The sequence below is a fragment of the Aphanomyces astaci genome (assembly GCF_000520075.1).
Source record: "Aphanomyces astaci strain APO3 unplaced genomic scaffold supercont1.115, whole genome shotgun sequence".
Classification (NCBI taxonomy): domain Eukaryota; phylum Oomycota; class Saprolegniomycetes; order Saprolegniales; family Verrucalvaceae; genus Aphanomyces; species Aphanomyces astaci.
The window spans coordinates 49270-72649 of record NW_009798378.1 but is presented as its reverse complement, the minus strand read 5'-3'; the positions used below and the strand labels follow the sequence as shown (position 1 = coordinate 72649).

Below are 23380 nucleotides of genomic sequence, written 5' to 3'. Positions count from 1 at the left end.
GAGCGACATAATATAATTTCGTCGCCACGGAACTAGTTTTTCAAGTGGATACTTGGTATTTGTATGTGCACTGCAAGGACGAGACGATATATATATATTTATATTTCTGGTTCTGTGAATTCCGCTTCACTGTCAATTGAATACAGTACTGTATACTATTAATAGTAGGTGGGAAAGATCTTATCCTGATTGTCTCATCAGAGTACTGTAGTACTACTATTTAATAGTAACGCTCCTGTACCGCTCTATGGAGCATATCATGTTAACGTGGAAGCTCCAGGCAGGGACATCAGTGTCCTTGGAGCCATGTGCATGAACGGCCGTCACGTCCGCGGCAGCCAAGATGCATCATCCATCCACATGAACAAGAGAATATATCCGATCGTGTATTTGTATTGTACTAACTTAGTTGTTTGTATTTCAGCCAATCATGTAAATAGAAGGTGAAACTCAATTTGAACCAATCATCGCTTTTTATTTCGACTCTGCCGTTTCACAATGTACAGTACATGTATCGCACACACTCGATTTACCTACCTCTAGGAACGCATAATCGATGGGCGCGCCGAAGCCATGATGGGCAACATGGGCGTTGATATGTGACGGCACAGCAACGATGCTGCATGTGTCGTTTAACAACGATTTCTATATATTGAATTGACTTTTTATTGCCAATTTCATCGGGCACACGACACAATTGCTTCAGGCAGATGGACAATTCCTTGGGCACACGACCACTTATATCAGGCACACGACATACGTGTGCCAATTTAAACGGGCATTCGTCCAACTTAACTACAAAACGGGGTAGTCACATTCAAAGATCAATGTGGATATCAGTGGTCACCCCTGTGGTTAAATTCAATTCGCCCATGCAAAATAATACCGCTTGGTTATAAGTGTCTATTCTTGTCCATTAATTCTTCACCAAATTTACAGTGAAATCTGAGACGTAGAATTTCTTCACCACGTTAATAATACCTCTCGCGATCCTACGTCACTATTTGCTAAAATTTTGAAAAATGAAAACGAAGCAGCAGCAAGACTTATTTTTGTGATAACTTGGTAGTTTATGGGTAAAAAGGTAACCGCCAGCGTAACGACTTGGACGGTTTCACGACACACCTGTGTGTGTCTATTTCGTAGGGGTGTATTTCTGGACTCGACAATTATGGGAGCTGCGAGCGGAGTGCTTCAAGCAGAATCCCAGCGTCCATTGGATGCCAGCGATGTCAACACCCCGCGAGGCGAGTCGGCCAAGCAGGAAGTGGTGCGTTCCCACATTTCCTCATGTCTCCGCGCGATGCTAACCACCTGAGTAGATCCGGCTGCGAGCGCTGCTGGCCAACGAATCTGCTGCCGCGTCGTCCCAAGCTCAATCCAGCCAACATCAAGCATCGCCGTCGACAGGTCTGCCTCCGCTGTTTGCGCGGTACGCGGAGCGCATCTTTCTCGAAGTGGACGTGGACCAGAGTGGGTACCTCAGCTACGACGAGCTGTGGAGCATGATCCAAGATAAGATGAGCCTCGGGCTATCCCCGGTCGCCATCGAAGCCATCAAAGCCCACAGCGGGCTGGCCTCTGGCACAGACGTGAGCTGGCAGCAATTTTTGACCATGCTCCCCGAGCTACTCAAGCTGCAGCTGCGACAGAGTGAAGCGTCGGCGGCCGACTGGTGTGAACTCTCGACGGAAACGGGCTCCGTCTACTACTACAACAAGCGCACGCAGCTGTCGCAGTGGGACAAACCGACGTGGGATTTACCCGCCGACATGCAAGCCGACATGATCGCCGTGTTCCAAGCTGCGGACATGGACGGCAGCGGTAGGTGGTCGACCATTTTCAGGCAGTCAAATGTTAATCCCGTGGCGATGCAGGGTATTTGAGCTGGGACGAGTTTGGCATCTGCCTGCGCCACCAGCTCCAACTCGGGCTCTCCGACGACCAGCTCAATGCTCTCCAATCGCAGGTCCTGTATACATTAATTGGGCGACTTGGAATTGGTCGCCAAATGTTAATTCATGTGTTTTAATAGGTCGTGCTGCAGCCAGATCGCGGCGTGTCCTGGAACGACTTTGTGCGCGCGGCGCCAGATTTACTCAGCAATTGGCTCGTACGTTGATGGTTCATCTTATGTACATACGTACTCATTGTATATGAATGGTACTGTAGTGGCAAGGGCAACCTGTCGCTAAATAGTGTTAGAATACGAAGCATGCTGTACAAAAATGGTCACGTTTTGTTAATACTTGATCGACACCACACACGACTGGTCGATCGCGTTGGCGTGCAAGGCGGCGACGACGGCCGGTTCCAGTGTTTGCAAGAACGATGCCTTGGACTACTACAAATGTGAATCAAGGACTCCTTTTGTTAAGACCAACCTGTTTCAGTTGCGCGGCTTCGTCGGGGGTCATAACCCCCTTGGGCCGGTGTCCATCTGTTAACAATTGGCGACCAGTTTCGGCATCGATTTCACATTTGACGGTCTGCAACTGCACACGAATACGGGGCTCGGGGGCGTGCAATTTCTCGGCTAAATACGCTTCCAACGACTTGCCCCGGGGCACACGCATCGTTCCTTGCTATAAATAATATTTATATTTCTAAAATATTTCAATTGATAATATATATATATATATATATATATATATATACGTGCAACAGCCGCGCCAGGATGGTTAAGTACGCCGTTTCCGCGTCGGTCCAAGGCTCGTTGGGGTGACGAAGGGGAACCAAGAGGTGAAAAAGACTATTTTTGTCAAATCCATACACGTAGTACGTGGCTACCCAGTCCACAGTCCCATGGTGCGCCACCACACACACGTCCTTTCCCGACGTCAGCCGCGCGATGCTGGACGCGGTCCGCGGAGCTGGCGCGGCAGGAACATGCGCGCGTCCGCCGCGCTTGGTTCGGCCCCTCGTGTGAACGTGTTGGGTTGACTTTGTCCTGGTCAGCACACAAGTGAGCATGGCGAAGGAATGTCCACTTACGGAGGAACGGAGGTGGTCGATGTGATCGTCAATGGGTGGAGATCGGACGCGGCTACAATTGATAACGACGATGGGGTCGCTTGTCGCTGCTGCTGATGGTGGTGGTGATGGGGATGTTCGTGTTGTCGAAGAAGGGACAGCGGGTTTGTGTGGTGGTGGGACGAGATGACGTCGAGCATGCTCATTTTGCGCTTCCTCGACTTTGTCTTGGCGATGAAGGGAGATGATGAAGCTGCCGTTGACCGATGATAGTGATGATGGAGGGTGGTCAATGATGGGAGGCGCAAGGGTACAGACAACATTGTCGTCACGGGTGTGGATTGAGGAAAGCACGTCTGCTTGTCGTGGTCGTCGGGGGGTGTCTCTTCTCTGCGATCTCCAATAAGATCGTGCTCCCCGGTGCTAGGTATCCCACATTTCTTTCCCTCGGATGTCCGCGCGGCATCGGCAGCGGCGGACATCGAAGCGATAACCAGGCTGTCGTCTGTCTGGTGGTCCTACAGATCGGTTCGCGCGTGTTTTTGTAACGAGTTGACATGTCCACCGTCCGGTGAGTCAGCTAAATGTCCAGGAAATGACTCACTCCTCCTCTTATCTGGCCTCGGATTGGTCCATTCGTTAAGCATACAAACAGCAAGCTATTTTGACAATATGAGGGTTCAGACACATTGGTCCACGTTATATATCCGAGAAAACTACACCTCATTGCTACCAGAGGCAAATTCCACGTGGATCAGCATGAGGCTTACACGACAGAGCAGCTGACAATGCAGCGCACAAAGTGCATGGGTGCCGGAATGTAATGAATTGCATTGGTGTAAAGAAACCAAGTAGCATGTACAATATAAAAGTTGAAGGGTCGACATTAGACCAATGGAATGCCGTTCGTGAACTTGGATAAGTATTACTCGTGAAAGGGTATGTATGTATACAGGATTATCCACGTTGAAGTATACAATATGCAAGGGGAATTGATTCTCAAAGTGTATTCATGTACACAGTATACTTTCAGTAAGATCGGATGTTTGACTTGTTGTCATGGTGGAAGAGAGGCGACGGACCCCGAGTAACCCTCCACGCCCTCCACGGCAACCATCACCTGGCAACCGCAGCATGAACAGCGGCGCTTCCATCGGAAGCTGGCAGCATGTCTCCGACTCCGCAAGCAGCATCGACGAACCATCATCCCAACGACACTGGCGCGACGCGCTCGCTACCAATCGTCCCCGACTACGCAGTAAGTTGAGGCCTTCAAGGATGACAACTCCACCTACTTACTCCTTATATCCCTTCCTGGATCAGTAGATGATGTTTGTATTCAACGATGGAGCCATCACCCAGCCCCCTCACGTATTGGAGTTGTGGATCGATGCTAAGTGCAACCACCTTCGCTCCATGAAACAGCGGGGAGCGTCTCAAGCGGCCATCTTGCAGGAAGTCCAAGTGCTGCTTGCATGGACGCGCCATTTACGAAGGCAACGAAGCAATATTGCATGACATAACGTTATACAACATTATCTCGTCGCGACCACACGTTGTCGGTAGTACTCGTCCACGACCTGTGTCGTGTCCGTGGGTTCGTGCACCAACCGGGATCGATGGAGGTCCCATGTCTTGTCCAGGTACACTTGGGCGGCATGGCACACGTTGTGGATTTCGTCGCTTCGAAGCGCCTTCGCATTTACCCCTTCGTCGTTGATGATTCTCTGCGCTCGCTTGAACTTGCCTCGCGCCATGGCCCCATAGGCCAGATTGATGCGGCATTTGCTAAGATGGCAGTGGAGATGATGCTTCTGCATGTTGTGGATGTACCTGGCCAAGATGGGGTCGTGGAGGCCCTGGGAGACGCAAATTTGCAGTTGTGCCATGAGTTTGGCTTGGTTTAAATGTCGACAGAGAAAGAATCCCCCTACAACATGCGATGACGGAATGCTATGGAAGAAAGTGAGAAAGTACCGCCTAACGTCGAGATGTACGCGTTGGCAGTGACAAGCGACACGACAGCATTCGTGAACCGCGTTGCTCGGTACACCCAAGACATATAGAGGGGAAATCGGAAGGGCACTGGTGCGATCGTTGCTGTCGAGTGGCCCTGCATCGCCACTCCATGATTAGACTTACATTGCTGCGCATTCCATCGGTTCCTTACCTCCAGCTGCGGCACAAGTTGACGAAGATACGCCATATCTTGACTCTTCCTCAGGTGATCCAAGAGGTATGGGTCATGCACTATCACATGCGCTTGGTGGGCCTTCGTCCGTCCATCTACCACTCGAATGCTCGTGGTCATCGTTGTCGGCTACGGCGGAAAAGTAATTTTGCTGTGTATTCTCTATATCCGGATGATTCTGGTAACGCCTCTGATTGGGCGATTTGGATCTGTCCGGATAACTTTATTATCGGCGGTTTCAAAGTATGGATCGGTTATTTTTACACGCACAATACCATCACCGTCGAGGTGCGCTGCCAGTGTCGCCACCACCACCCACCCCTCAACCACGGCGCTTCCTTCTGCGTTTCTCCGATCCTACGCTCCCATGGAACCATCCGCGAAGGCCGAGCTCCGGCCCTTGGCCTTTTTCAAGCAGCTCGTCCATTACCTGTCACTCGCCACGTCGCTGTGTCTGGTCCTGTTGGCCGTGCTTGGCTTCCAACAGCTCAGCCAGTCGAACGTGACCAACTTGGAGCAAGTGGAGTCGACGACAAGCGACGGATGTCTCTTGTTTCTCGGCGTCACCTTTGGCGCGCTGCTGTTCCTAGGCGAGTTCAAGTGGGAATTGTTCTTCTACTTCTTCGGGTTCTTGCGCTATCGCCTCGGCCGATCGATCCTGTACGCCGTCTCTGGTACACCCATCCAATATCCTCTTTCTCTTCAATGTACGTCATGTTCTTCCCTAAAGGCATCATGACAATCCTCATGGGCCGGTCGCGGTCTTCGTGCACGGGATGCATCACGTACAGCCTGCTCCTCGCCGAAGGCGTCGGGCTCCTCGTGATTGCCGTGTTTCAGCTGCTATCCGTCGTTGTATTTGGGAACAATACGGCACCTCCACCGCAGCAACATGACAATATCACAAATCGCACCGAAAGCAGCTACTCCAAGACGGCACTGGTCCCGCTTACCCAACGAGTACGCAACGGTCCATTCAAACTTGGTAGTATGGCTGATGTGTATGTAGGAAATCAACCTCAAATCTGTTGTCATTGCCGACAAAACAGCGGCGCCACCACCACCTCCGCCGTCGTCTCCATTCGAAACAAACGCTAAAACGCAGGCCAAACCATCGTCCCCCACTTCGCCTAAGAACCCCAACATGCCGTCGTGGATGCAAGCTTAAACATTAACATACACGTTAAATCACACAATGAAATTGGTCCATTTACTATCGTTAGGACTTTACTACTGTATACAGTGTATATTTCACCTCATTAGGGGACTGGGTAAGTAAGATGGGCTCTTCGTCGATGCAACGCACCGTTCCCGTGCATTACTCCGATGGCACAACCAGCATGCACACTTATCGCCCACGACACAATTGCACCAGGTATTTGTGAGCCAAGAATCCCTGCATGTCCCCCACACCTATATCCTCATCGAGTGACGTTATCCAGCCTTGCATTGCAACGACTGCCCACCTGCTCCATCAACGTCACTCTTATCTGGCTCCGTCATATACGCTCGGTCAAGTTTAAGAACGGTTGCATCTCCTTGGCCGCAGTTATATATACTTGCCTCTCTCTGGCAAAATATGCCATTTCACGTTTTGATAGGACTGATAAAATATCCAGGATTGATATCCTTTCTTCCTAGCTCCATATAAGTATACTGGTAGTAAGTACTTCATGGAAAGTATTAGTTCAATGCGAGATTGGTACCTGTCGGTGTATCCTTACAGCATGCAAAGTCGGCGACTTGGCCAGATTTATACTACCAAGGGATTTCTGATGGATTTCTTTCAACGTTAACCAACGTTTTGTTTGTGTAGCTCTGCGCGGGTTATGTGTGCACATTATTGGCTTTTACTCCAATGCAACCAAGCTGATAATCCCATTGTGCAGTCTCCCACCGATCGATTGATTAGTACTGAAGTAGTATATTTTTCTAATAAATCGTTAACTAGTACTGGTATCATCCCGAATGCGCTGACTACTCGAATGAACGGCCGCTTCATCTGCTGTATCGCAAGTACACTACTGTAGTTTATAGCATTGATTTGTTCTAAGAAGATAGATATACTATTAATAGCATTGATTTATGCTAAGAAAATAGATACTATAATATTAATAGTCTATATTATGATTTGTTCTAAGAACATAGAAATTCTATTAATAGTCTATACCAATGATATATTAATGGTTTTTAATGAAATCGCGGACGCGTTCGCCACCGGCTTTGGTCACGACAAGGCGCAAATGGATCGAGTCATACCACAGCATCACGCCCACGTCTTGGGCAAACTTTAACACCACGTCGAAATCCTACACATATCCACCAAATTAGAAATATTGTAATATATATATATATATATATATATATATATCATACCTCGGTGGTGACAAAGCCATCGACGAGCTCGCCTGCGTCAAACTTGATGCGGTTGCGTTCGCGCTGCCACAGGTACAATTGATCGGCAATATTCTCTGGGATCACGGGAGAATTCCCAAGCATTTTGGGATGGGCATGCTGCATGAGGAAATCGTAGATCTGTTCGGCGGAAATCCCATTCGAAAGCGCCGACCGGATGCTTTCACGAGTTAAAAACCCCACCGCCAAGTTGGGCAGACGAGCCTACAATATGACGTTTGCATAACTATACTATATATGTATATATATATATATATCGGTATGCTTGAAGTACCAAAGAACAAATTATATATACAGTATATATAACTTCGAACGAAGTGCTTGCTCGTTGTCCGTATGCTATTATTGTTGTGTAGTCAGCAGAAGAATTGAGCCAATCAGATTGCAGAAAAAAACCATCATGAACGTCGATTTAGTGTGTGACTTCAATTAGTGTGATACCAATCCCCACAGGACACGTTTTGACATACAAAATTCAGTTTAAAGAATCGATCGATAGATTTGGCAAAGAATCCACACAAACGTCCAAATTTTGGGTAAATTGACAATAGTTACTGTATATAGATAGATACTGTAAAGTATCGATAACACAAACAAGACTACCAAATTCAATAGAGCTCAACCAAACAAGGTATATATATATATACAAACCAACCAGATCCAGCACCACCCGTATCCCATACATGTATACAAAAAAATATCAATATACTGTCCATCGAGACAATAGAATTGGTGTATGCCGTCAATTAGTGTGTGATGATGTTTACCACAATGTCGACAAATACGCTGAGCATGGCAATGTGCAGCGAAGACTGCGTGTACGCGTACACCTTGAAGTTGGTTTCCACAACAATGAGCAAATGGGCGTCCGCGGCGGCGGCAGTCGGCGGCGGCAGGTGCGGCGATTTGGAAGGGCGGTGGAGGTGGTCTAGACCCTGCGACATGGTGATGCTCGACCTCGTCTGGCCCAGCATGCCCCCGAAAATCAAATTCACGGCCAAACTGGTCGTGTAAAACCTACGATATATATATATATTTAATACAAGCAAAAGAAATATATATGCGACCGACCTCGTGGCTTTCGCCCCTCTGCGATACAGCAAACCCAATTCCACCAAATCCCCGAGCAATTGCTGCTGGTGGCGCGTCAGGTCGGCCACCGCGTAGTATTCGTTCATGCGGCAATAACTACACACGAATATATATATATATATATATATTGATTTAGCCATATATATATATATATAGATTTAGCCATATATATGTATATATATATATATCAATTTAGCCATATATATGTATATATATATCAATTTATCCATATATATGAATCTTTACTTTTATTTTTATTTATATATATTTATCCATATATATATGAATCTTTATATATATTACCTCATTTGGAATAAAAACTGCAGCATTTCTTCGGCCGACAAGATGCCCTTTCGATCAATATCCTTCATGTATTCCAAGACAAAGATCCACGTTTGAGCGTGGATGTCCTTGAGCATAAACTCGTATCCTGATGGAACATGAGAAGACATGGGAGAATGAGGAGCAGCTCACCCGTGTCCGTGATGTGGAGCGCGCGCGCGTCCGTCTTGGAAGGCTGCATGAGTCCCGTGTGTTCGAGGATCCCAATCACCGTCGGGGGCGGCGCGGCCACCGCCGTCGATCCGACCTAGAACCCCGTCGTCATGAGAAGGATCGTGTGGATAAATGTACCATGAAGTGCAGCACCGCGTCCCACCGCTTCCGCGCGTACTGCTCGAGTTCTGCGGCGGCGATGGGCTTTTCCGACGGCAGTTTGTGCCGCCCAGCTTCCCACGGACTACCTCCGAGCGAACTCAGCGCTTTCTACAAGACATCATGTCGTCGTTATGATATCATGCGGATGCCACGACGTACCTTTAACTGGTCTTGGAACACTGGGTTCAACACGTACTCTGCAGTGCCGTGCGCCATTCGTAGCACGCGCAGATGCCGCAACTAATGTGCTCTCTTGAGGATGATTCAGGGACAACTATCTATGGGGACGCACCTTTTCGATGGCGGCTGTCATTTTCACCTGCGCCGGGTCTTGGACCCATTGGAGGATGGCGTCGTGGCTGTACGACCCTTGGTTCGTGAAGAGCAGTCGCATGACGATCTGCTGGGCCAAGGGACTCATGCTCTGGAACACAGCTTGGCACGCCCACGCATCTTGGTACAGACGATCCACACTGCCGCCAGGAAGCGAGCCCAGGAACTCAAACGCGTTCATCGTTATAATGCGATGATCTGCGGTGCATATGCATTATCGAAAGTTTATTGAAAAATGCAAAGTGCAGAGGTATCAGAGTAAAGAGGCAATATGATATCATATTTGAAAGGTATATTTACGTGTGTGTACATTATCTATTTCTAAAGGGAACTGGGTTATGTATTTATAGAGGGTTTCCATCGACACTACGTTTGCTCCAATTCGAGTTTCAACACGCTCTGCAACAGCGAGTCGGTGGAGCTGCCGACATCGCGAAGGACCACCGCTTCCTCGACGTCCAGTTCTGCATGGAAGCATGAGTCTTATGAAGGGTGCGATGGAAGTAATACCTGGCTTGGTGGTGCCTCCTGGTTGCTTGCTGTTGGGACGCACGAGCATGAAGCTTTCGTGCTCGTTCTCGACGTACGCTGGAATGCGAGCGCGGAGCGTGGCGTCCAAGAGGCGGTTGTTGTCGCGGATGCGGACCGATACGTACTGCCTCGTAACACTCGCGACTTGATGCGTGATGGTACTACGTCCATTCTCCATCACATGTCCTGGATGCATCATCATAGGTGTACTATATATACCTGACGTATTGCTGCAGCATGCTTTCCACGGATCCTTGGTCGCGCATGATCTTCTCGATGAGTTTCTGCAACCCCGCGACCTTCTTCTTGGACTCGTCACCGGTGTTCCCTGCTTGTAGCACGCGCGATTCCATCAACGCGACGCTCTCCATGACGTCCTTCGTGTCTTGCATCATTTGCTTCACCTGCGACTGCATCTGTTGCATACTTGCTATACATTTGCAGAAGCATCCTCATCATCATGATCTTGTCATCGTAATATGGTAGACAGTACCTGTCGACACAACCGCCGAGCTCGCGCCGTTGCTTCCACTGGGCGCCTTCTTTTGCAATTGGGCGACTTGTTTCTATCCCACCACACACACATATAACATCACATATCGTTCCACGCAGCCTTGCATCTTGTTTCTCTCTCGTACCGCCAATGCATCCACATGTGTCTGACTCGCATGCCACGTGTCACACAATCCTTCGAGCTGCTGCAACCACTCGGCATGCGCGTCGAACTGCCCCATCACGCGCGCTTCCAGTCCCATGCGATGCTTTGCTTCCTGCGCACATCGGTCTTCAAACCACTGCTTGGTGTTCTGCACCCCCATGTCCGTCTCGCTCGCCACAAGGCTCAAAATGTCGTCGTACTGCATCGACGTCATGCTTTTGAACCGTCCTACGCATCCATCCCCAACCATCATGAGGCCATCAACATGTTGTTCTCACTCGTACCTCCAATGTCGTTGAGGATGTGCTGCTCCATGCTGGACATGGCACTGCTCATCTGCTTGTTCATGGCGGTCTCGAGCTTGACCGTGGACGCCGCCAGCTTCTGGTCGAACTCATCGCGGAGTTCCTGCAACAGTGGCTTGGGTAATGCAATCCCTCCTGGCTTGCCCGTGGCATTCTTCCCCGCTAGTTTGAATATAATATCAGTTTTTGAGGGTTCTTTTAGAAGGAAAATGTATGTACTGGGAACTGTGCCGAGGGATTTGCACAGTTGCGCCATTTGCGACTGAAACGCCGACTGCCGCCCTTCGAGCGTGGACACGCGGTCGGACAAGGCGTTCACCACCGCCGATGACGATGATGCTGACTCGACGGACGATGGGGTCTTGGCCGTGCGCTCCTGCATCAATAGTTTGATCTGCTCCTGCATGATGGCGACGGTAGACTGAAGCGCCGCGACGTCTTCGCTGCACGAACACCTGCCCACAGATGACGCTTGCATCTATCGCAGCATAAGGCCACGGAATGAAGGAAGCGAGATGGGGATGTGGTGTACCATGGGTTTGAGTTGGCGACGCATGCGTGTGCCAATGACATCCACAAGCTCCATCACCTTCATGTCGATGTCTTGAGTGTCATGCTGTTCCTACATGTTCACGCATATTGAGATGATTTGATGACAAAGCGACGTTGGATGAATAAGCATCGCACCGCGTAAAACGCAGACGACGACCGTGTGGACCCGATGGCACCGTGCAATGCACCACCTAATGCATCGATTGATATCGTCAGGCTTACATGAACGACAAGATGTATGGAGAGGGACTGTACCGACAGAAGTCGACGGATGCGGCCCCAGGTCGAGCAGCCCCACATCGTAGGCGAGACCGGCGGAGTGGTTCAACATGCTTCCACCGCCGTTCGACAGCGCGTAGCCATCGTGGTTCATCGGAGATCCCGATGCATGATGGTGGGACGGGAAGTGTCCCCACGTGCCTCGGTTGTGCTGTACGTTCATTGGTTTCTTGCCGCCCATGCTGCCTTCCTAACGACGACCAATGCAGATTGCCGACGATTATGCCATCCGGATCAAATTATCCGGACGATTACGTCGACAATCTGATTGGCCGACGCTGGTTGTGTCCCATGGCTAGGTCCAACTGGATTGGCCCAAAAGTAGATTATTCTGTCCAATCCACGTATATATTTTAAGCTTTGATATGATTGGCTAATAATGTAAAAGATCCACGATCGCATACTACAGTAGTATCAGAACAAAATCATGCGAGCCATGGCGGTGATGTACGCGGCAGCAACTGCCACCGCCGCCACTTCCTCCGTAGAAGAATGCTCGACGATGGGATTTGGGCACTCCACTACATGCAAGGAATGCCACGAGGTCGACGATCAGTCTCGAACAGCCTGCCTTGGTTGCTGTATCGCCAGGGCGACCTTTCCGCAAATGCAGATGCAAGTGTGCTCGTGATCTCTCCGCCGGCATCCTGCTATCGTGAACTTCATCGATGCGAACAAGGATATCACCCCCGGCTTCTCCGTCGTGGTACAATGCACTTCCTACGACCGATCGTCTCCTTTCATTGCATCTCACATTGAGCAATCTCGTCACATTAGTACAAGCGCGGGAGATTGCCGACCATGCTCTTCTACGACGACCTCGACGAGCTGCAAGAATCCGTCATGTACCACGCGTTCACTGATGTGTGGCCATACTCATCGTGAACTGCTGTAGCGTTGCCACGTGGGACCAATCATCTCTCGACGCATACCTCGCGCTCCATTTGAAACCAGCTGGTGTCGCTGCGCAGGCCTTGGGGTCCGACGAACTCTAAAGCAGATTCTAGGGACCGAATACGGTGATGATGATCGTATGAGGATCTTGATGCTGGCATGACAGAATGCAAGTCAACCTCTGCATGGAGGGTTGCATCCTTGACACAGCCCATCGCACAGTACATACATTCATCGTTGCACTACTACACCTTTTTTCTATTGACTTGGGACTTTTTTCAACGTTCTTGGCTTGGCGCTCATTCGAAAGGGCGATGTGTCCATTCCTTTGGCCTTGTGGCCAATAGAATTGACACTTAGTACCGCAACACCCTTTGAAATGTACCATACTACCAATGGAAAAGGCTCCATTACCCAACAATGTGCAAAGTACCATTTCGAATCTGCCGTGCTTGAAGTGGAGTTGGAGCGAAGATTCTACAAGGTTGCAGTTGGGCGATCTTCGCGCCCATTTTTTTCACTTTTCAAAATCGCATTCCGTGCAACAATGGAGAACGCTGAACCACAGACACCAGTACGAGCCATGTTCATAGCCACGCAAGAAATACAATCCCATCCCTTCGTCTGGAGTACTTCTACGGTCGTGCGGACCAAATGGAAGACATGGAAGTAGGCATGTAGCTGTTTGCTGCAAGTTTTGATAATGTTATCCGCTTTTTTCATGCCGTCGCGTATTTGATAATAAAATTTCATATTCGATCCAACTCAACTTCCAAGCACGGCAGATTCGAAATGCTATGATGCTCGTCACCTATAAACTACCAACTTTTCACAAAATTTTCTGACTTCTATTTCATATTCAGTACTCAAAATTTCAGCAAATTGAGACGTAGAATCGACAGATTTCAATGTTGTGAAGAAATTCTACGTCTCATATTCAAATATGGTGATGAATTGGTCCAGAAATAGATATTTAACCTTGTGGTATTTTACATTGGCGCATGGATATTTGGCCATAGGGGTGGCCGCTGAGATGTATCTTGATTTTTGTATGTGACTCTTATCCGTATGTAATATCCGGAGGCAGCTGGGACCTTTAACCTCCCACAGCAGTGATAAAACGCATAAATTCAGTATTTAACGTTTTGGTTTTTGGGTTTAACTACATTAATTGTACGTTAAATAATAAAACCTCCACTCGTCGATTTGGCCAGTTGGAAGTTTTTAGATGACGTGCATCATACCTGGCACATTGTTGGGTAGTGGAGCCTTTTCCATTGGCAGTATGGTACATTTCAAAGGGTGTTGCGGCACAACGAGTCAATTCGATTGGCCACAAGGCCAAAGGAATGGACACATCGCCCTTTCGAATGAGCGCCAAGCCAAGAACGTTGAAAAAAGTCTCAAGTCAATAGAAATAAGGTGTAGTAGTATTGTGCTTTCGAGTGAAATTTCGTGTTGTGGCGTGGTTTCTCGTTGGAATTTAAATCGATTTGATTGGCTACTTCATATGAGCTCAAAATTATTAACCAATCAAAACCTTCTCAATGAAATTCAACCAATCAGATCGATTGTGGATCGGTTTGGTCGGCGCGATTCGATTGCACCCCCTCCCCAAATTTGTATCAAATCGACAATATTGATAATAGTACTACTACGTAGTACTACTAGTAAGTACTAGTAATAGATTTTGAAAAACTCGACTACTTTACAGTTAAGTATATTTCTACGAGCTTTCTGGTCGCAGCTGTTCTGGCTGCCGACGGGTGGTGAGCTTGGTCAGGTCAGTCTCCTGGCGGGGCTTGGTCGGCTACGAATGTACGCATCAAGACGAGCACAAGCATGCAATCAATCCCCACCGGTTCTCGCAGTTGGCGCATTGTTTCCACATGGGACGTGCGCTTCTTCATGGACGGCGTAGCCTACGAGTATGGAGGGAAGAGTTCATGTTTGAAACTACGCGATAGTATGAAGCAGGTTGAAGCTATAGACGTACCGCGGTAGAAGAAGTACAGTCAACATCGTCGTCGGGGACTTGCAGGTCTTCGTCGCAAAGAAGTCGAGTGATGCCGGACGACAGCGCCGGCAGTGGAATCAACCGGTGAAACGCCTGGCACGTATCTAGTGTATAAGTACAAGGCTGCATTGATCATACAGTTGTACGTGGAGTAGCTCGTAGTCTTCTCGGCTGAGCACGATATCGTGCCCCGTGTCGTCCGAGTCGTTGTCTCCTGTGTCGTTCATGAGAACGTTGTTGATCGTTTCACGTTATTAATACATGATGGTGGTAAACTTGAGGAAATATTAAGCTTACATACTAGAAGTACATACTAATCGGAACATAGTAGATACTTGGAAAAGGTTCAAGGGCCGAGCCACCTTTTCGTGGTACTGTGGTGGCCAAGTACTCGGTTTCAATGTAGGTATTCACCTTGATGTGGAATGATGTCCCACACACGCATGTACGATGTCCATCTTCTGTACTACTACTACTACAGAGGGCTTAGTATGTCCTACACAGCCTCCATTGCTCCGAGTACATGATTGTGTTGCATGGACTCTTCAGCGAATCGTCCGATCGAACCTGTGCCAGCAGCATTCGCGTGCGCCTTCGCCATCCTCACGACCTGCACCATGGTTGTCTCTCTGTGCTACTGATATGATAGATGTTGCGGCCAATACACCACGTTACTAGGTTAACCATGACAACGTTCGAAGGAAAATATACAGCAGTAGAGGGAAACACGCGTCTCTGTTCGCGGCATGTGAAAGTGGTGAGTACTCGAGCTCGAGGATTGTGCATTGCCTTAGCCATGATAGACAACAACGCCACCCTCGTTCCTCCATTACGATTGTTCATCTGCCGGTAGCCTCATCCTTCCTCGCCGTCATGACCTTCCTGTTCATCTTGAACAACCGACCAGCCTTAAAGATTCGCACTTTTATCCGGATGACGAAATCGGGTGCAAGTTTGACAAAATCAGGTACTGTCATTGCTGCGACGAGGGGATGTTGAAACGAAGTCTGTCACACATATCGAACCATAAATATGAAAGTAGTCAGCGCGAGGGTGTAGCTGGCGCATTCGACAACTTGGACTTGCGCTGTAACGTGCGCTGGATATGAGCATACACATATGCGACTTCTATGGTCTTGACGTACAGTAACGTTAGTCAGTCAGTCGTAGGAAGTGGTTTCATGTCTTTCCCAACCAACACAACTGGACCATCACCGAGTACAAGTAGTAGTACTAGTACATACAGTAGTACATGGGAAGTACACCAAAGAACGCCAAGTTGGTCTTGCGGTGGTATGTAGTTCTGGTACACGTAGCGACAGATACACGGTGACGACGACGTACTTGGCAGTTGGGTAGTATCTAAACCCGAGCAAGTCATTCTCGTTGGCATTGACCCACGCGATGTTCTGAAAGCGAATGGTTTTAGTATAGCCCCTAGCTATACATACCCCATACTACTCGTACGTCGGTATTCTCTTGCTAAAGCCACGCAAGACTACTAGTAGTACTACAGCACAAGCCCCCCAGCAAGGAGGGCTCGATGGTTCACCGGCACCATACACTGTATATCTGAGTGTGGATCCGGAGAAAGTACCCGTTTTTGTCATCGACACAATGACCCGTTGCAACTGGTGGAATCTTGACATCCCACTGTTCAAATCCCACCATCCTTTGTGCTACCATCAGTTGCAAATCTGCCACCTCGTGATCACATCATATCCTGCCGACAAGCCCATGACCCTCGCCACCCGCCACGCTGCCGCCACCACGTCGTCCTCGTTTGCCGAAGACTTCAAGGTACTCGTCAAGCAGACGCTCAACAGCACCTACGAGCCGTGCATTGAAGGCGGCGCGTCATCGCCGCTTGGGCATCCCGGGATCGATAGCACCACCCGCCGTCCCGTACACGACACGCGATCAGGATGTAGTCAACCGATTGAAATCGACTGGAATCGACGACGGACACATTCGTTGGATGAATTGGACGCGCGAGACATGCATCTCCGCCGAAAACTGCACAGCAGTGACGCCGCCTCAAACGAGTTCTGGACGTGCGGCAGCCCCACAGGCGTCGACGACGACGACGACGACTGCATCTTCGCCTTGGACTTATAACCCGGGCAGACCCCTCGTCGTCGTTGTCCCTTTAATTTATAACGTGGTGCCATGTCCTAGTTCATGCTGCATCATGGTTTTGCACGCCTTTTTAACAAAACCCGCCAAAGTTCACTTGAAATTTGTATCCTTTTGGGCCCGTTTGTCATGGGCCAATCACAACAACGGATACCGTTCCACGAGAAATAAATCCGTGACGAACTGGTGGTTTTAATATGAACAATATACTGTAGTACCCGACGTCCAGTGTATTTTAATGCAAGTCGATAGAATCGCCAAATGTATATTTGATTTGGAATCCAAATATTTCTGAAAACAATATTATCTACATACATGTACATACTGATCTCGGAATCACAATTGCGTTCATTACGGAGGGGTCTAATTGGGTGAAGAATCTTTTGATGTTCAACAGTACCCCAAGCTAGTTGCGGCGACGGCACTGCCGAGTTCTCAGAAAGCTATGGATTCAGGAGCAATACTACTACTACGTAGTAGTAGTACTGACTGGTGCAGCATGTCCCTGGCATCTACTAGTACTACGTAGTATTCCTTCGGAAGACTGGAAATTTACTGTTAACTTCATCAAGATCGCCATGACGTGAACATGTAACTGTCGTGACTTGGTGCACCTAGGTATACATCGTGGCAAAGAAATGTGTTCACACAGCCGCATAATATTGTGGTTCTTTTTTTATTACTCCTTGAGATTTCTAAAAATGTAAACGTAATACTAGTACTACTACAGCATTACTATTAGTACTTAGATTTCGAATACGGTAAAGGTACTGCATATTGTTGAAATACACGACTTTGTGTTGATTGGTTGAAAATGTTTTATTTATAGCCAATCAATTGTATATATAAAGCGACGAGCTTGGTTGAAGGGAAGCGACCAATTCACCGGATAAATACGCGATTCTTCCGGATACGCGTTGAGCCCCGAGATTCCACCGTTTTGCACCAAGAAGAATGGCACGGCAACCCAAGTCGAGGTATGAACATACATGCATGCTCCGACGATGACGAAAAATCACATGCGGTGGAGACCAGAGGGACTAAGGGATACGATGCGTATGAACATAGGAACCAATTGAATCAAAGCCTCGTGGGAATCACGTTCAACACACCCAAGCCCGGTGTGGTCCTTTCCTATGACCCTGGAACGTTCAAGTTCATCGTACGCCTGTCTCTCGCCTTGAAAGAATATTGTGTCGTTTATATGTAGGTGCGGATGCACATGAGCTCGGACGTGGAGCTCGAGCTCACGCGGGACGAAGTGCTCAAGCTCGTCAACGACGACCGCGCCCCTCCACCTTCCATTGTCGCGGCCAAGGATCGCCACCATCCGCTCGTGGGCACCAAGGTTGTGGTGCCGTTTGGTCCAGACGCCGACGACATCACGGGCACCGTGTTATACTTTCTGCCGGTCCCGTCAGACACGTTTTGCGTGCGGTTTCTCAACGGCGTGGTCCGGTACCTTGACGAAGACACGATTCGTCGCGGCGGTGGCGGCAGTCTTGTTCCCACCGCCCCTCCGCCACCATCTCCCTATCCAGCGTCCAGCACACCCCTTCCTCCTCCTACGACTGCAACAAAACCTCCGATCATCGACTTGACGTTGACCGATTCCGACGATTCCGACGCATCCACGCAACCGCGCCCACCACCACCACCTCTGTCATCGAATCCAACGCCCCACCTCTCCGCGCCGTCTTCTCCACAGCCGCCTTCTTCACCACCACCTCCACAGCCGCCGTCGTCACCACCACCTCCACCTCCTCGTCGTCGAAAGCCATCGCTACATCCTCCTCCCTCGCATCGACGGATCATAGACAGCAGCGAAGATGACGAAGAAGATGCGATGCCTGCCGGCGGGTTGCATCCGCCCGAGTCGGCATTTGCCGCCGCCGCCGAGTACGCCATCACCCACCGCGCCAAGACCACCATCGCCACATCTCCCTCCTCTCCTTCTTCTTCCTCTGAAGACGACGATGGCCATCATCGTCGGCGGCATCGCGTCGTGTTTGACGGGTTCTCATACGCGTCCTCGAGCGACGAGGAGCGGCAGGCCCGCCGCAAGCGCCGACGGGATAAAGTCCTTTTAACCAGAACCCCCCGCAACAACCCCAAACCCCCCGCTCTGGACGACGACGACTTTCGCTGCTGCCAACTTCAACCTCAACTTCAACTTCAACCTCAACTTCAACTTCAACAATCATCTTCCGAAAAGAAGAAGAAGAAGCCACATGAAGGAGACGGGAATGAGGTTGGAGGAACGCGCACGCGGGAACAAGCCGAGTTTGTGCGCAACCGACAGCTACATGTGGCGAATCGAAATCGGCGCGTCCGTGAGGAAAGGGCGGCGGCCGCGGCGGCTCTCCGCGTGCAAGAAGAGAAGCTCCAGGTCCAAAAGGCGCGGGAACGCCAAGTTCGCGACGCGGAAGACGCAGAACGACAGCGCCTGGCACAGCAACATGTGGCCAACCGCCGCAAGCACGAAGGCGAGCGCGCCCGACGGGATCGACTGAGGAGAGCCAAGGCAGAGGCGAACGCCAGTGCCGCCGCGGCGCCGCGGGGACGGAAGAGGCGGATGATGGCGGAGAAGAAGACGCCGGAGCTTGAAGAGGTGGAGGTGGACGGCACCGCCATGCCGAGATATCTATCGCGGGATGCCACCGCCGTGCCCGTCGTCGAAGAGCGGGAGATCCTGTGGTGTTAAACGTATGTAGTTTTAGTATTAATATATCGTCGATGCAACTAATAGTTAGTACACGTTGTTTGCACCTTGCACAATCGAATGTCATATTAATAGATCGTTTTAGCAATTGATTTTACGACTTGCTAAAACGATCTATTGTCAAATTTACCAATTTTGGGGGATTGATGAAATCGCCAACTAACAGTTAATCGAGAACACGCAATGATATAGTAATAGATTAAAGAACTGCCTAAGCCAATCAAATCACGCTCTGGTAATTTCTGCCAATGCAAACGGTTGACTCCACTCAGTCCAATCCATACAAATATATATATATACTAATCTTTGTATCGTATAGTTTGTACAAGCTTAAATTGGGGTTGAGGGTCTAGTTTCGAATCGATTTGACAATAACGTGTCCGACCATTGATGGGCCAACTTTTCTTCATTTTTAATCTCAATTATTTCGGTTGTTTTATGTTTTCCGAGTGGGAATGATACATTTTCGGATAGGTAATGATGAGTACTTTATGAATAACTCGAAGGATATCGATTTAAACAGTTTAGGAATGTACAGGATTTTTTTGAAGTCGAGCACTTTACACAGTCGACTATTGATGGGCCAACTTTTATACTTGAACTAAGTATGAAGAATCCAGGTGTCAGTTTTTTTTCATCCAGCGAGAAATATGAATTTATAGAGGTTTACCAAATCTGAACAGGTATCACGTATTGGAGTCTCAGTTGGAAAATAAAATTTTCAATGTTATTGGCACACGTGGAATAATATACACCTCATATTGTAACTCGTTTGTGCAATATAGCTCGTTTGTACAAACGTTGGTGAGCATGCGCAAAACCCCGTTGTACGATACTTGGACAACCTGGTTTGTGTGTCATTCAGCAATATTCCTTCTGGTGTCCAGAAGGAATATTGCTAACACAAACCAGGTACGGGAGTAGGTTGGGTCAGGGCAAAGGTTAACCAGTGAAGATTATTCTTCGAGGTGGTCACAGTGCCCAAGGAATCTGAATATAGCATAAATCATAACAGTTAGTATAACGTTAGCCAAAAAAAAAATCTTTTTCTTGTGTCTTTTAACTTCGAACAATAACAACATTTAGCATAAACAATAATAACATTTAATTTATTAACTGTCCTTACCACTAACCGTCACGTCTTCCTTGAGAGATGTTTGTATTTCGATGACGCCGGGGTCAGCTTTTGCCGAATGCTTCCGAAGCGTCCGCGATGGAACGCCATAGGCCTCCGCAGCAGTTGATGTCGTGTGTACTTGCTTAACACATCGTGGACGGCCTTGTCCATGGTGACCTGCGTTCTTGGCGGCATTTCGTCGGTTCATACATTGAAGAACCTTTAATATGTAATATTTTCCCCTCCATTTATTCATGCAGGTTAAATTTGTCGAGAGGATGCCTTTTGTCCAATCAGAGTTGATTGGCGTTATAATTGGATGAAATAAGTCGGCCCATCAATGGTCGTTCGGCCCATCAATGGTCGGACACGTTACTATACTCTCGGCTCTACTTGTTCGCGTTGGTTGAACGAACCATGGAGAATTGGGACAATTTGAAAAAAATCGATATTATTGTGGATTCGGTATTGGTAATTCGATTTCAAAATGGACTGGCGCTGCCAATCGAATCGACGAAGAAAAATCCACGCAGTAATCGACCGAAGTAGCCAATGAAATTTTCGAGAAAAAAAATTCGACCAATCAAATTGCAGGCGTATCCGGTGCATTTCCATTTCACAAAGAGTTCAACATTATTGTATCGGACAGGAGTCTCAGTGAGTATATTTAGTTCAAGTAAAATGACGTCTTGACGATTTCAGGTGGCTTTGACGTCGTTCGTCAAATCTATCAAAAATACCAAGCTTAAAAGTACAATAACAAATTTCCAAACCCCGTCGAATCGAATCTCGCTGCCGAATCGACGCTATTGGCTCATCCAGTTTTGAGTGGATTTGATTGGTTCGTATTTAGAAAGGACAAGTATATTCAACCAATCAACCAATCAGAACTCCAGTGTGATTCAATATTGATTAGACTAACCACGCGAATTTTGGAAATTTATAGCGAATTCACAATATTAATATCACTAGAATTTTAGGGTGCGTCTGGTAACTGGAAATATTGCAAAATTAACCCAAATTCAATATTTCCACGTGGGATTTACTCGTTGAAGAGGTCCAAAACGCCATCTTACAAAATGGACCTTTTACCTCCATTTTGAAAATCGGCATTTTTTATTTATCCCATTTTGCGAGAAAATGGAATATTATGTTTGAAATATACCAGACGCACCCTAAATCTCTTCAAGCAAGACGTGTTTCACTTTTGATCAGATTCGGCCCTAAAATGGCGTTTTGGGCCTGAATATTGCAATATTTCAGGTTTTTGAGAGCGTGTCGTCTGGTAACACAGTTGGAGGATAAAATGGAATTTCGTAAAGGGGCGAATACATCTCAATCAGTGATTTTTGAATAACGAAACGAAAACTCCCTTTTGTGTGAAAGCGTACATTGGTGCTTTCGTTCCTTGTCGCTCAGCTACGAGCCCAAGCTGATTCAGGCAAATGAGCAGAACAACGGGTTCCAAAAAGGAGGTTAACTGACCACAAGGTCACACAAGTCAACCAAACCGCGTTGGACCTCACGGCACATGTGTTCCGTGTTGTAATGGCTTTGGAAACAACTCATAGTCCAACACGATTACTATTCAATAATCAAAATGGACCTTGGAGCCATGTTTTCAAAATGCCAATAATATACTTACTGGCAATATCTCGATAAAAAATGGTCCAGATTTCCATTATTCCATCAAAATGGCGTTTTGGTATAATATTTCTGAGAAAAAACAGTGTTGCCAGACGCGCTCTAATACGAGACAGTACATATACCGTATATCAAATGTCATACTATTAATAGTATACGGTAGTACTAGAACTGTAATACTACGTAGTAGTACTTCGAAGTCAGGTACTAACATTAGTACAATGGAGTGGTTAATTGAGTTTGGATTATCATTTTTAAGACATTCCTCGCGAGGGCCGACACTAGAACCACATGTTATGGAACCGCTTCGCCAATTGTAACGCGCCTGCTCGACCAGGGGCGGTGTGTAATCTTCGGTTTTTACTTCGCTCAACGCTTCATACCGACCAATTCCCCGAGTGAGTGGGTGACACACCCACTCAATGGTCAAATGCCCACTCACTCAGGGAATTTGGTACTATTGACCTAAAACGTCCCTGAGTAAGTGGGTGGGACTATGTAATTGCTTGCTACGATAAGTACAATCCTGAAGTACACTGTACTAGGAGTACAATCCTAACGTTAACGTTAAACACCGTTACGAAGGCAAACAACGTTGTAGAACGTTAATCGTACCAACGGTGAATACTACAGTACAGTATAATACTACTGAAGTAGTGTTAAACAGTATTCTATGTAAGCTGCACCATTGCTGGTAGTAATTCGTGGTAATTCCTCCGAGTACAGTAGTAAATTGATGGGATTTGAAAACCTCATCACTTAAATTGAGCTTACACTACACAAGGCGACAGCAGCCATGAGTAGTCTATTGGGGAAATGCTATTAAAAGTAAGCTTACACCACACAAGGCGGCAGCAGCCATGA

General features: G+C 48.0%; 11 protein-coding genes across 21 annotated transcripts; 6 read left to right on the top strand and 5 right to left on the bottom strand.

Annotated features, from left to right (window-relative positions):
* The first annotated feature begins 1055 nt into the window (after nt 1-1055).
* Nucleotides 1056-2591, top strand: H257_17697 (hypothetical protein). Of its 3 annotated transcripts, XM_009846584.1 has the most exons (5): nt 1056-1270; nt 1323-1824; nt 1878-1969; nt 2036-2113; nt 2173-2591. In XM_009846584.1, the coding sequence occupies exons 1-5, from the start codon at nt 1073-1075 to the stop codon at nt 2197-2199; spliced, it is 897 nt and encodes a 298-aa protein (XP_009844886.1). In that variant the 5' UTR covers nt 1056-1072; the 3' UTR covers nt 2200-2591. The 3 variants fall into 3 exon arrangements, with proteins under 3 accessions (XP_009844886.1, XP_009844887.1, XP_009844888.1); XM_009846585.1 differs by having other exon boundaries at nt 1878-2113; XM_009846586.1 differs by having other exon boundaries at nt 1323-1969.
* H257_17696 (hypothetical protein) lies at nt 2002-3474 on the bottom strand. Its single transcript, XM_009846583.1, has 4 exons — nt 2995-3474; nt 2659-2950; nt 2385-2585; nt 2002-2341 (listed from the first exon to the last, which is right to left on the bottom strand). Exons 1-4 carry the CDS (start codon nt 3453-3455, stop codon nt 2243-2245), a joined length of 1053 nt encoding a protein of 350 aa, XP_009844885.1. The 5' UTR covers nt 3456-3474; the 3' UTR covers nt 2002-2242.
* Nucleotides 3475-4018: 544 nt separating this feature from the next.
* Nucleotides 4019-4525, top strand: H257_17695 (hypothetical protein). Its single transcript, XM_009846582.1, has 2 exons — nt 4019-4231; nt 4300-4525. Exons 1-2 carry the CDS (start codon nt 4142-4144, stop codon nt 4489-4491), a joined length of 282 nt encoding a protein of 93 aa, XP_009844884.1. The 5' UTR covers nt 4019-4141; the 3' UTR covers nt 4492-4525.
* Nucleotides 4475-5295, bottom strand: H257_17694 (hypothetical protein). Its single transcript, XM_009846581.1, has 4 exons — nt 5144-5295; nt 4951-5086; nt 4807-4903; nt 4475-4761 (listed from the first exon to the last, which is right to left on the bottom strand). Exons 1-4 carry the CDS (start codon nt 5282-5284, stop codon nt 4509-4511), a joined length of 627 nt encoding a protein of 208 aa, XP_009844883.1. The 5' UTR covers nt 5285-5295; the 3' UTR covers nt 4475-4508.
* Nucleotides 5296-5423: 128 nt separating this feature from the next.
* H257_17693 (hypothetical protein) lies at nt 5424-6382 on the top strand. Its single transcript, XM_009846580.1, has 3 exons — nt 5424-5838; nt 5895-6124; nt 6174-6382. Exons 1-3 carry the CDS (start codon nt 5532-5534, stop codon nt 6330-6332), a joined length of 696 nt encoding a protein of 231 aa, XP_009844882.1. The 5' UTR covers nt 5424-5531; the 3' UTR covers nt 6333-6382.
* A 942-nt stretch (nt 6383-7324) lies between these two features.
* Nucleotides 7325-9879, bottom strand: H257_17692 (hypothetical protein). The gene is made up of 9 exons (XM_009846579.1): nt 9621-9879; nt 9488-9568; nt 9305-9436; nt 9146-9260; nt 8975-9101; nt 8651-8767; nt 8347-8596; nt 7541-7783; nt 7325-7473 (listed from the first exon to the last, which is right to left on the bottom strand). Exons 1-9 carry the CDS (start codon nt 9840-9842, stop codon nt 7345-7347), a joined length of 1416 nt encoding a protein of 471 aa, XP_009844881.1. The 5' UTR covers nt 9843-9879; the 3' UTR covers nt 7325-7344.
* A 54-nt stretch (nt 9880-9933) lies between these two features.
* Nucleotides 9934-12187, bottom strand: H257_17691 (hypothetical protein). 7 transcript variants are annotated; one of them, XM_009846576.1, is made up of 10 exons: nt 11963-12187; nt 11843-11898; nt 11688-11777; nt 11375-11633; nt 11135-11317; nt 10831-11078; nt 10686-10758; nt 10412-10622; nt 10172-10353; nt 9934-10125 (listed from the first exon to the last, which is right to left on the bottom strand). In XM_009846576.1, exons 1-10 carry the CDS (start codon nt 12165-12167, stop codon nt 10028-10030), a joined length of 1605 nt encoding a protein of 534 aa, XP_009844878.1. In that variant the 5' UTR covers nt 12168-12187; the 3' UTR covers nt 9934-10027. The 7 variants fall into 7 exon arrangements, with proteins under 7 accessions (XP_009844878.1, XP_009844877.1, XP_009844875.1 ...); XM_009846575.1 differs by having other exon boundaries at nt 11135-11633; XM_009846573.1 differs by having other exon boundaries at nt 10172-10622.
* A 226-nt stretch (nt 12188-12413) lies between these two features.
* Nucleotides 12414-12981, top strand: H257_17690 (hypothetical protein; the record flags this gene model as incomplete). The annotated part of the gene is made up of 4 exons (XM_009846571.1): nt 12414-12605; nt 12666-12692; nt 12764-12831; nt 12882-12981. The coding sequence occupies 4 exons, from the start codon at nt 12414-12416 to the stop codon at nt 12979-12981; spliced, it is 387 nt and encodes a 128-aa protein (XP_009844873.1).
* Nucleotides 12982-14564: 1583 nt separating this feature from the next.
* On the bottom strand, nt 14565-15144 carry H257_17689. 2 transcript variants are annotated; one of them, XM_009846569.1, is made up of 4 exons: nt 15044-15144; nt 14877-14990; nt 14740-14802; nt 14565-14690 (listed from the first exon to the last, which is right to left on the bottom strand). In XM_009846569.1, exons 1-4 carry the CDS (start codon nt 15122-15124, stop codon nt 14607-14609), a joined length of 342 nt encoding a protein of 113 aa, XP_009844871.1. In that variant the 5' UTR covers nt 15125-15144; the 3' UTR covers nt 14565-14606. The 2 variants fall into 2 exon arrangements, with proteins under 2 accessions (XP_009844871.1, XP_009844872.1); XM_009846570.1 differs by lacking the exon at nt 15044-15144 and having other exon boundaries at nt 14877-15042.
* Nucleotides 15145-16514: 1370 nt separating this feature from the next.
* H257_17688 (hypothetical protein) lies at nt 16515-17137 on the top strand (the record flags this gene model as incomplete). Its single annotated transcript, XM_009846568.1, has 1 exon — nt 16515-17137. The coding sequence occupies one exon, from the start codon at nt 16515-16517 to the stop codon at nt 17013-17015; it is 501 nt and encodes a 166-aa protein (XP_009844870.1). The 3' UTR covers nt 17016-17137.
* Nucleotides 17138-17968: 831 nt separating this feature from the next.
* Nucleotides 17969-19811, top strand: H257_17687. Of its 2 annotated transcripts, XM_009846566.1 has the most exons (3): nt 17969-18010; nt 18102-18195; nt 18244-19811. In XM_009846566.1, exons 1-3 carry the CDS (start codon nt 17988-17990, stop codon nt 19735-19737), a joined length of 1611 nt encoding a protein of 536 aa, XP_009844868.1. In that variant the 5' UTR covers nt 17969-17987; the 3' UTR covers nt 19738-19811. The 2 variants fall into 2 exon arrangements, with proteins under 2 accessions (XP_009844868.1, XP_009844869.1); XM_009846567.1 differs by having other exon boundaries at nt 18102-19811.
* The last annotated feature ends 3569 nt before the right edge of the window (nt 19812-23380 follow it).

Coding starts and splice junctions, on each gene's coding strand:
- H257_17697 (XM_009846584.1), top strand. CDS start 1,073: ATGGGTAAAAAGGTAACCGCCAGCGTAACGACTTGGACGGTTTCACGA. Junction 1,271..1,322: donor AGTCGGCCAAGCAGGAAGTG/GTGCGTTCCCAC, acceptor CCACCTGAGTAG/ATCCGGCTGCGAGCGCTGCT. Junction 1,825..1,877: donor TGCGGACATGGACGGCAGCG/GTAGGTGGTCGA, acceptor GTGGCGATGCAG/GGTATTTGAGCTGGGACGAG.
- H257_17696 (XM_009846583.1), bottom strand. CDS start 3,455: ATGTCCGCCGCTGCCGATGCCGCGCGGACATCCGAGGGAAAGAAATGT. Junction 2,586..2,658: donor TCCTGGCGCGGCTGTTGCAC/GTATATATATAT, acceptor TATTATTTATAG/CAAGGAACGATGCGTGTGCC. Junction 2,342..2,384: donor AAGCCGCGCAACTGAAACAG/GTTGGTCTTAAC, acceptor CATTTGTAGTAG/TCCAAGGCATCGTTCTTGCA.
- H257_17695 (XM_009846582.1), top strand. CDS start 4,142: ATGTCTCCGACTCCGCAAGCAGCATCGACGAACCATCATCCCAACGAC. Junction 4,232..4,299: donor CAATCGTCCCCGACTACGCA/GTAAGTTGAGGC, acceptor CTGGATCAGTAG/ATGATGTTTGTATTCAACGA.
- H257_17694 (XM_009846581.1), bottom strand. CDS start 5,284: ATGACCACGAGCATTCGAGTGGTAGATGGACGGACGAAGGCCCACCAA. Junction 5,087..5,143: donor AACTTGTGCCGCAGCTGGAG/GTAAGGAACCGA, acceptor GTGGCGATGCAG/GGCCACTCGACAGCAACGAT. Junction 4,904..4,950: donor GTACATCTCGACGTTAGGCG/GTACTTTCTCAC, acceptor CGCATGTTGTAG/GGGGATTCTTTCTCTGTCGA.
- H257_17693 (XM_009846580.1), top strand. CDS start 5,532: ATGGAACCATCCGCGAAGGCCGAGCTCCGGCCCTTGGCCTTTTTCAAG. Junction 5,839..5,894: donor GATCCTGTACGCCGTCTCTG/GTACACCCATCC, acceptor TCTTCCCTAAAG/GCATCATGACAATCCTCATG. Junction 6,125..6,173: donor TGGTCCCGCTTACCCAACGA/GTACGCAACGGT, acceptor ATGTGTATGTAG/GAAATCAACCTCAAATCTGT.
- H257_17692 (XM_009846579.1), bottom strand. CDS start 9,842: ATGAACGCGTTTGAGTTCCTGGGCTCGCTTCCTGGCGGCAGTGTGGAT. Junction 7,784..8,346: donor GCGTATTTGTCGACATTGTG/GTAAACATCATC, acceptor GTCATATTGTAG/GCTCGTCTGCCCAACTTGGC. Junction 7,474..7,540: donor ATGGCTTTGTCACCACCGAG/GTATGATATATA, acceptor GGATATGTGTAG/GATTTCGACGTGGTGTTAAA.
- H257_17691 (XM_009846572.1), bottom strand. CDS start 12,167: ATGGGCGGCAAGAAACCAATGAACGTACAGCACAACCGAGGCACGTGG. Junction 11,318..11,374: donor ATCCCTCGGCACAGTTCCCA/GTACATACATTT, acceptor TATTCAAACTAG/CGGGGAAGAATGCCACGGGC. Junction 11,079..11,134: donor CATCCTCAACGACATTGGAG/GTACGAGTGAGA, acceptor ATGGATGCGTAG/GACGGTTCAAAAGCATGACG.
- H257_17689 (XM_009846569.1), bottom strand. CDS start 15,124: ATGAACGACACAGGAGACAACGACTCGGACGACACGGGGCACGATATC. Junction 14,991..15,043: donor AAGACTACGAGCTACTCCAC/GTACAACTGTAT, acceptor GATACGTGCCAG/GCGTTTCACCGGTTGATTCC. Junction 14,803..14,876: donor ACTGTACTTCTTCTACCGCG/GTACGTCTATAG, acceptor CCATACTCGTAG/GCTACGCCGTCCATGAAGAA.
- H257_17687 (XM_009846566.1), top strand. CDS start 17,988: ATGGCACGGCAACCCAAGTCGAG. Junction 18,011..18,101: donor GCACGGCAACCCAAGTCGAG/GTATGAACATAC, acceptor GTATGAACATAG/GAACCAATTGAATCAAAGCC. Junction 18,196..18,243: donor CTGGAACGTTCAAGTTCATC/GTACGCCTGTCT, acceptor GTTTATATGTAG/GTGCGGATGCACATGAGCTC.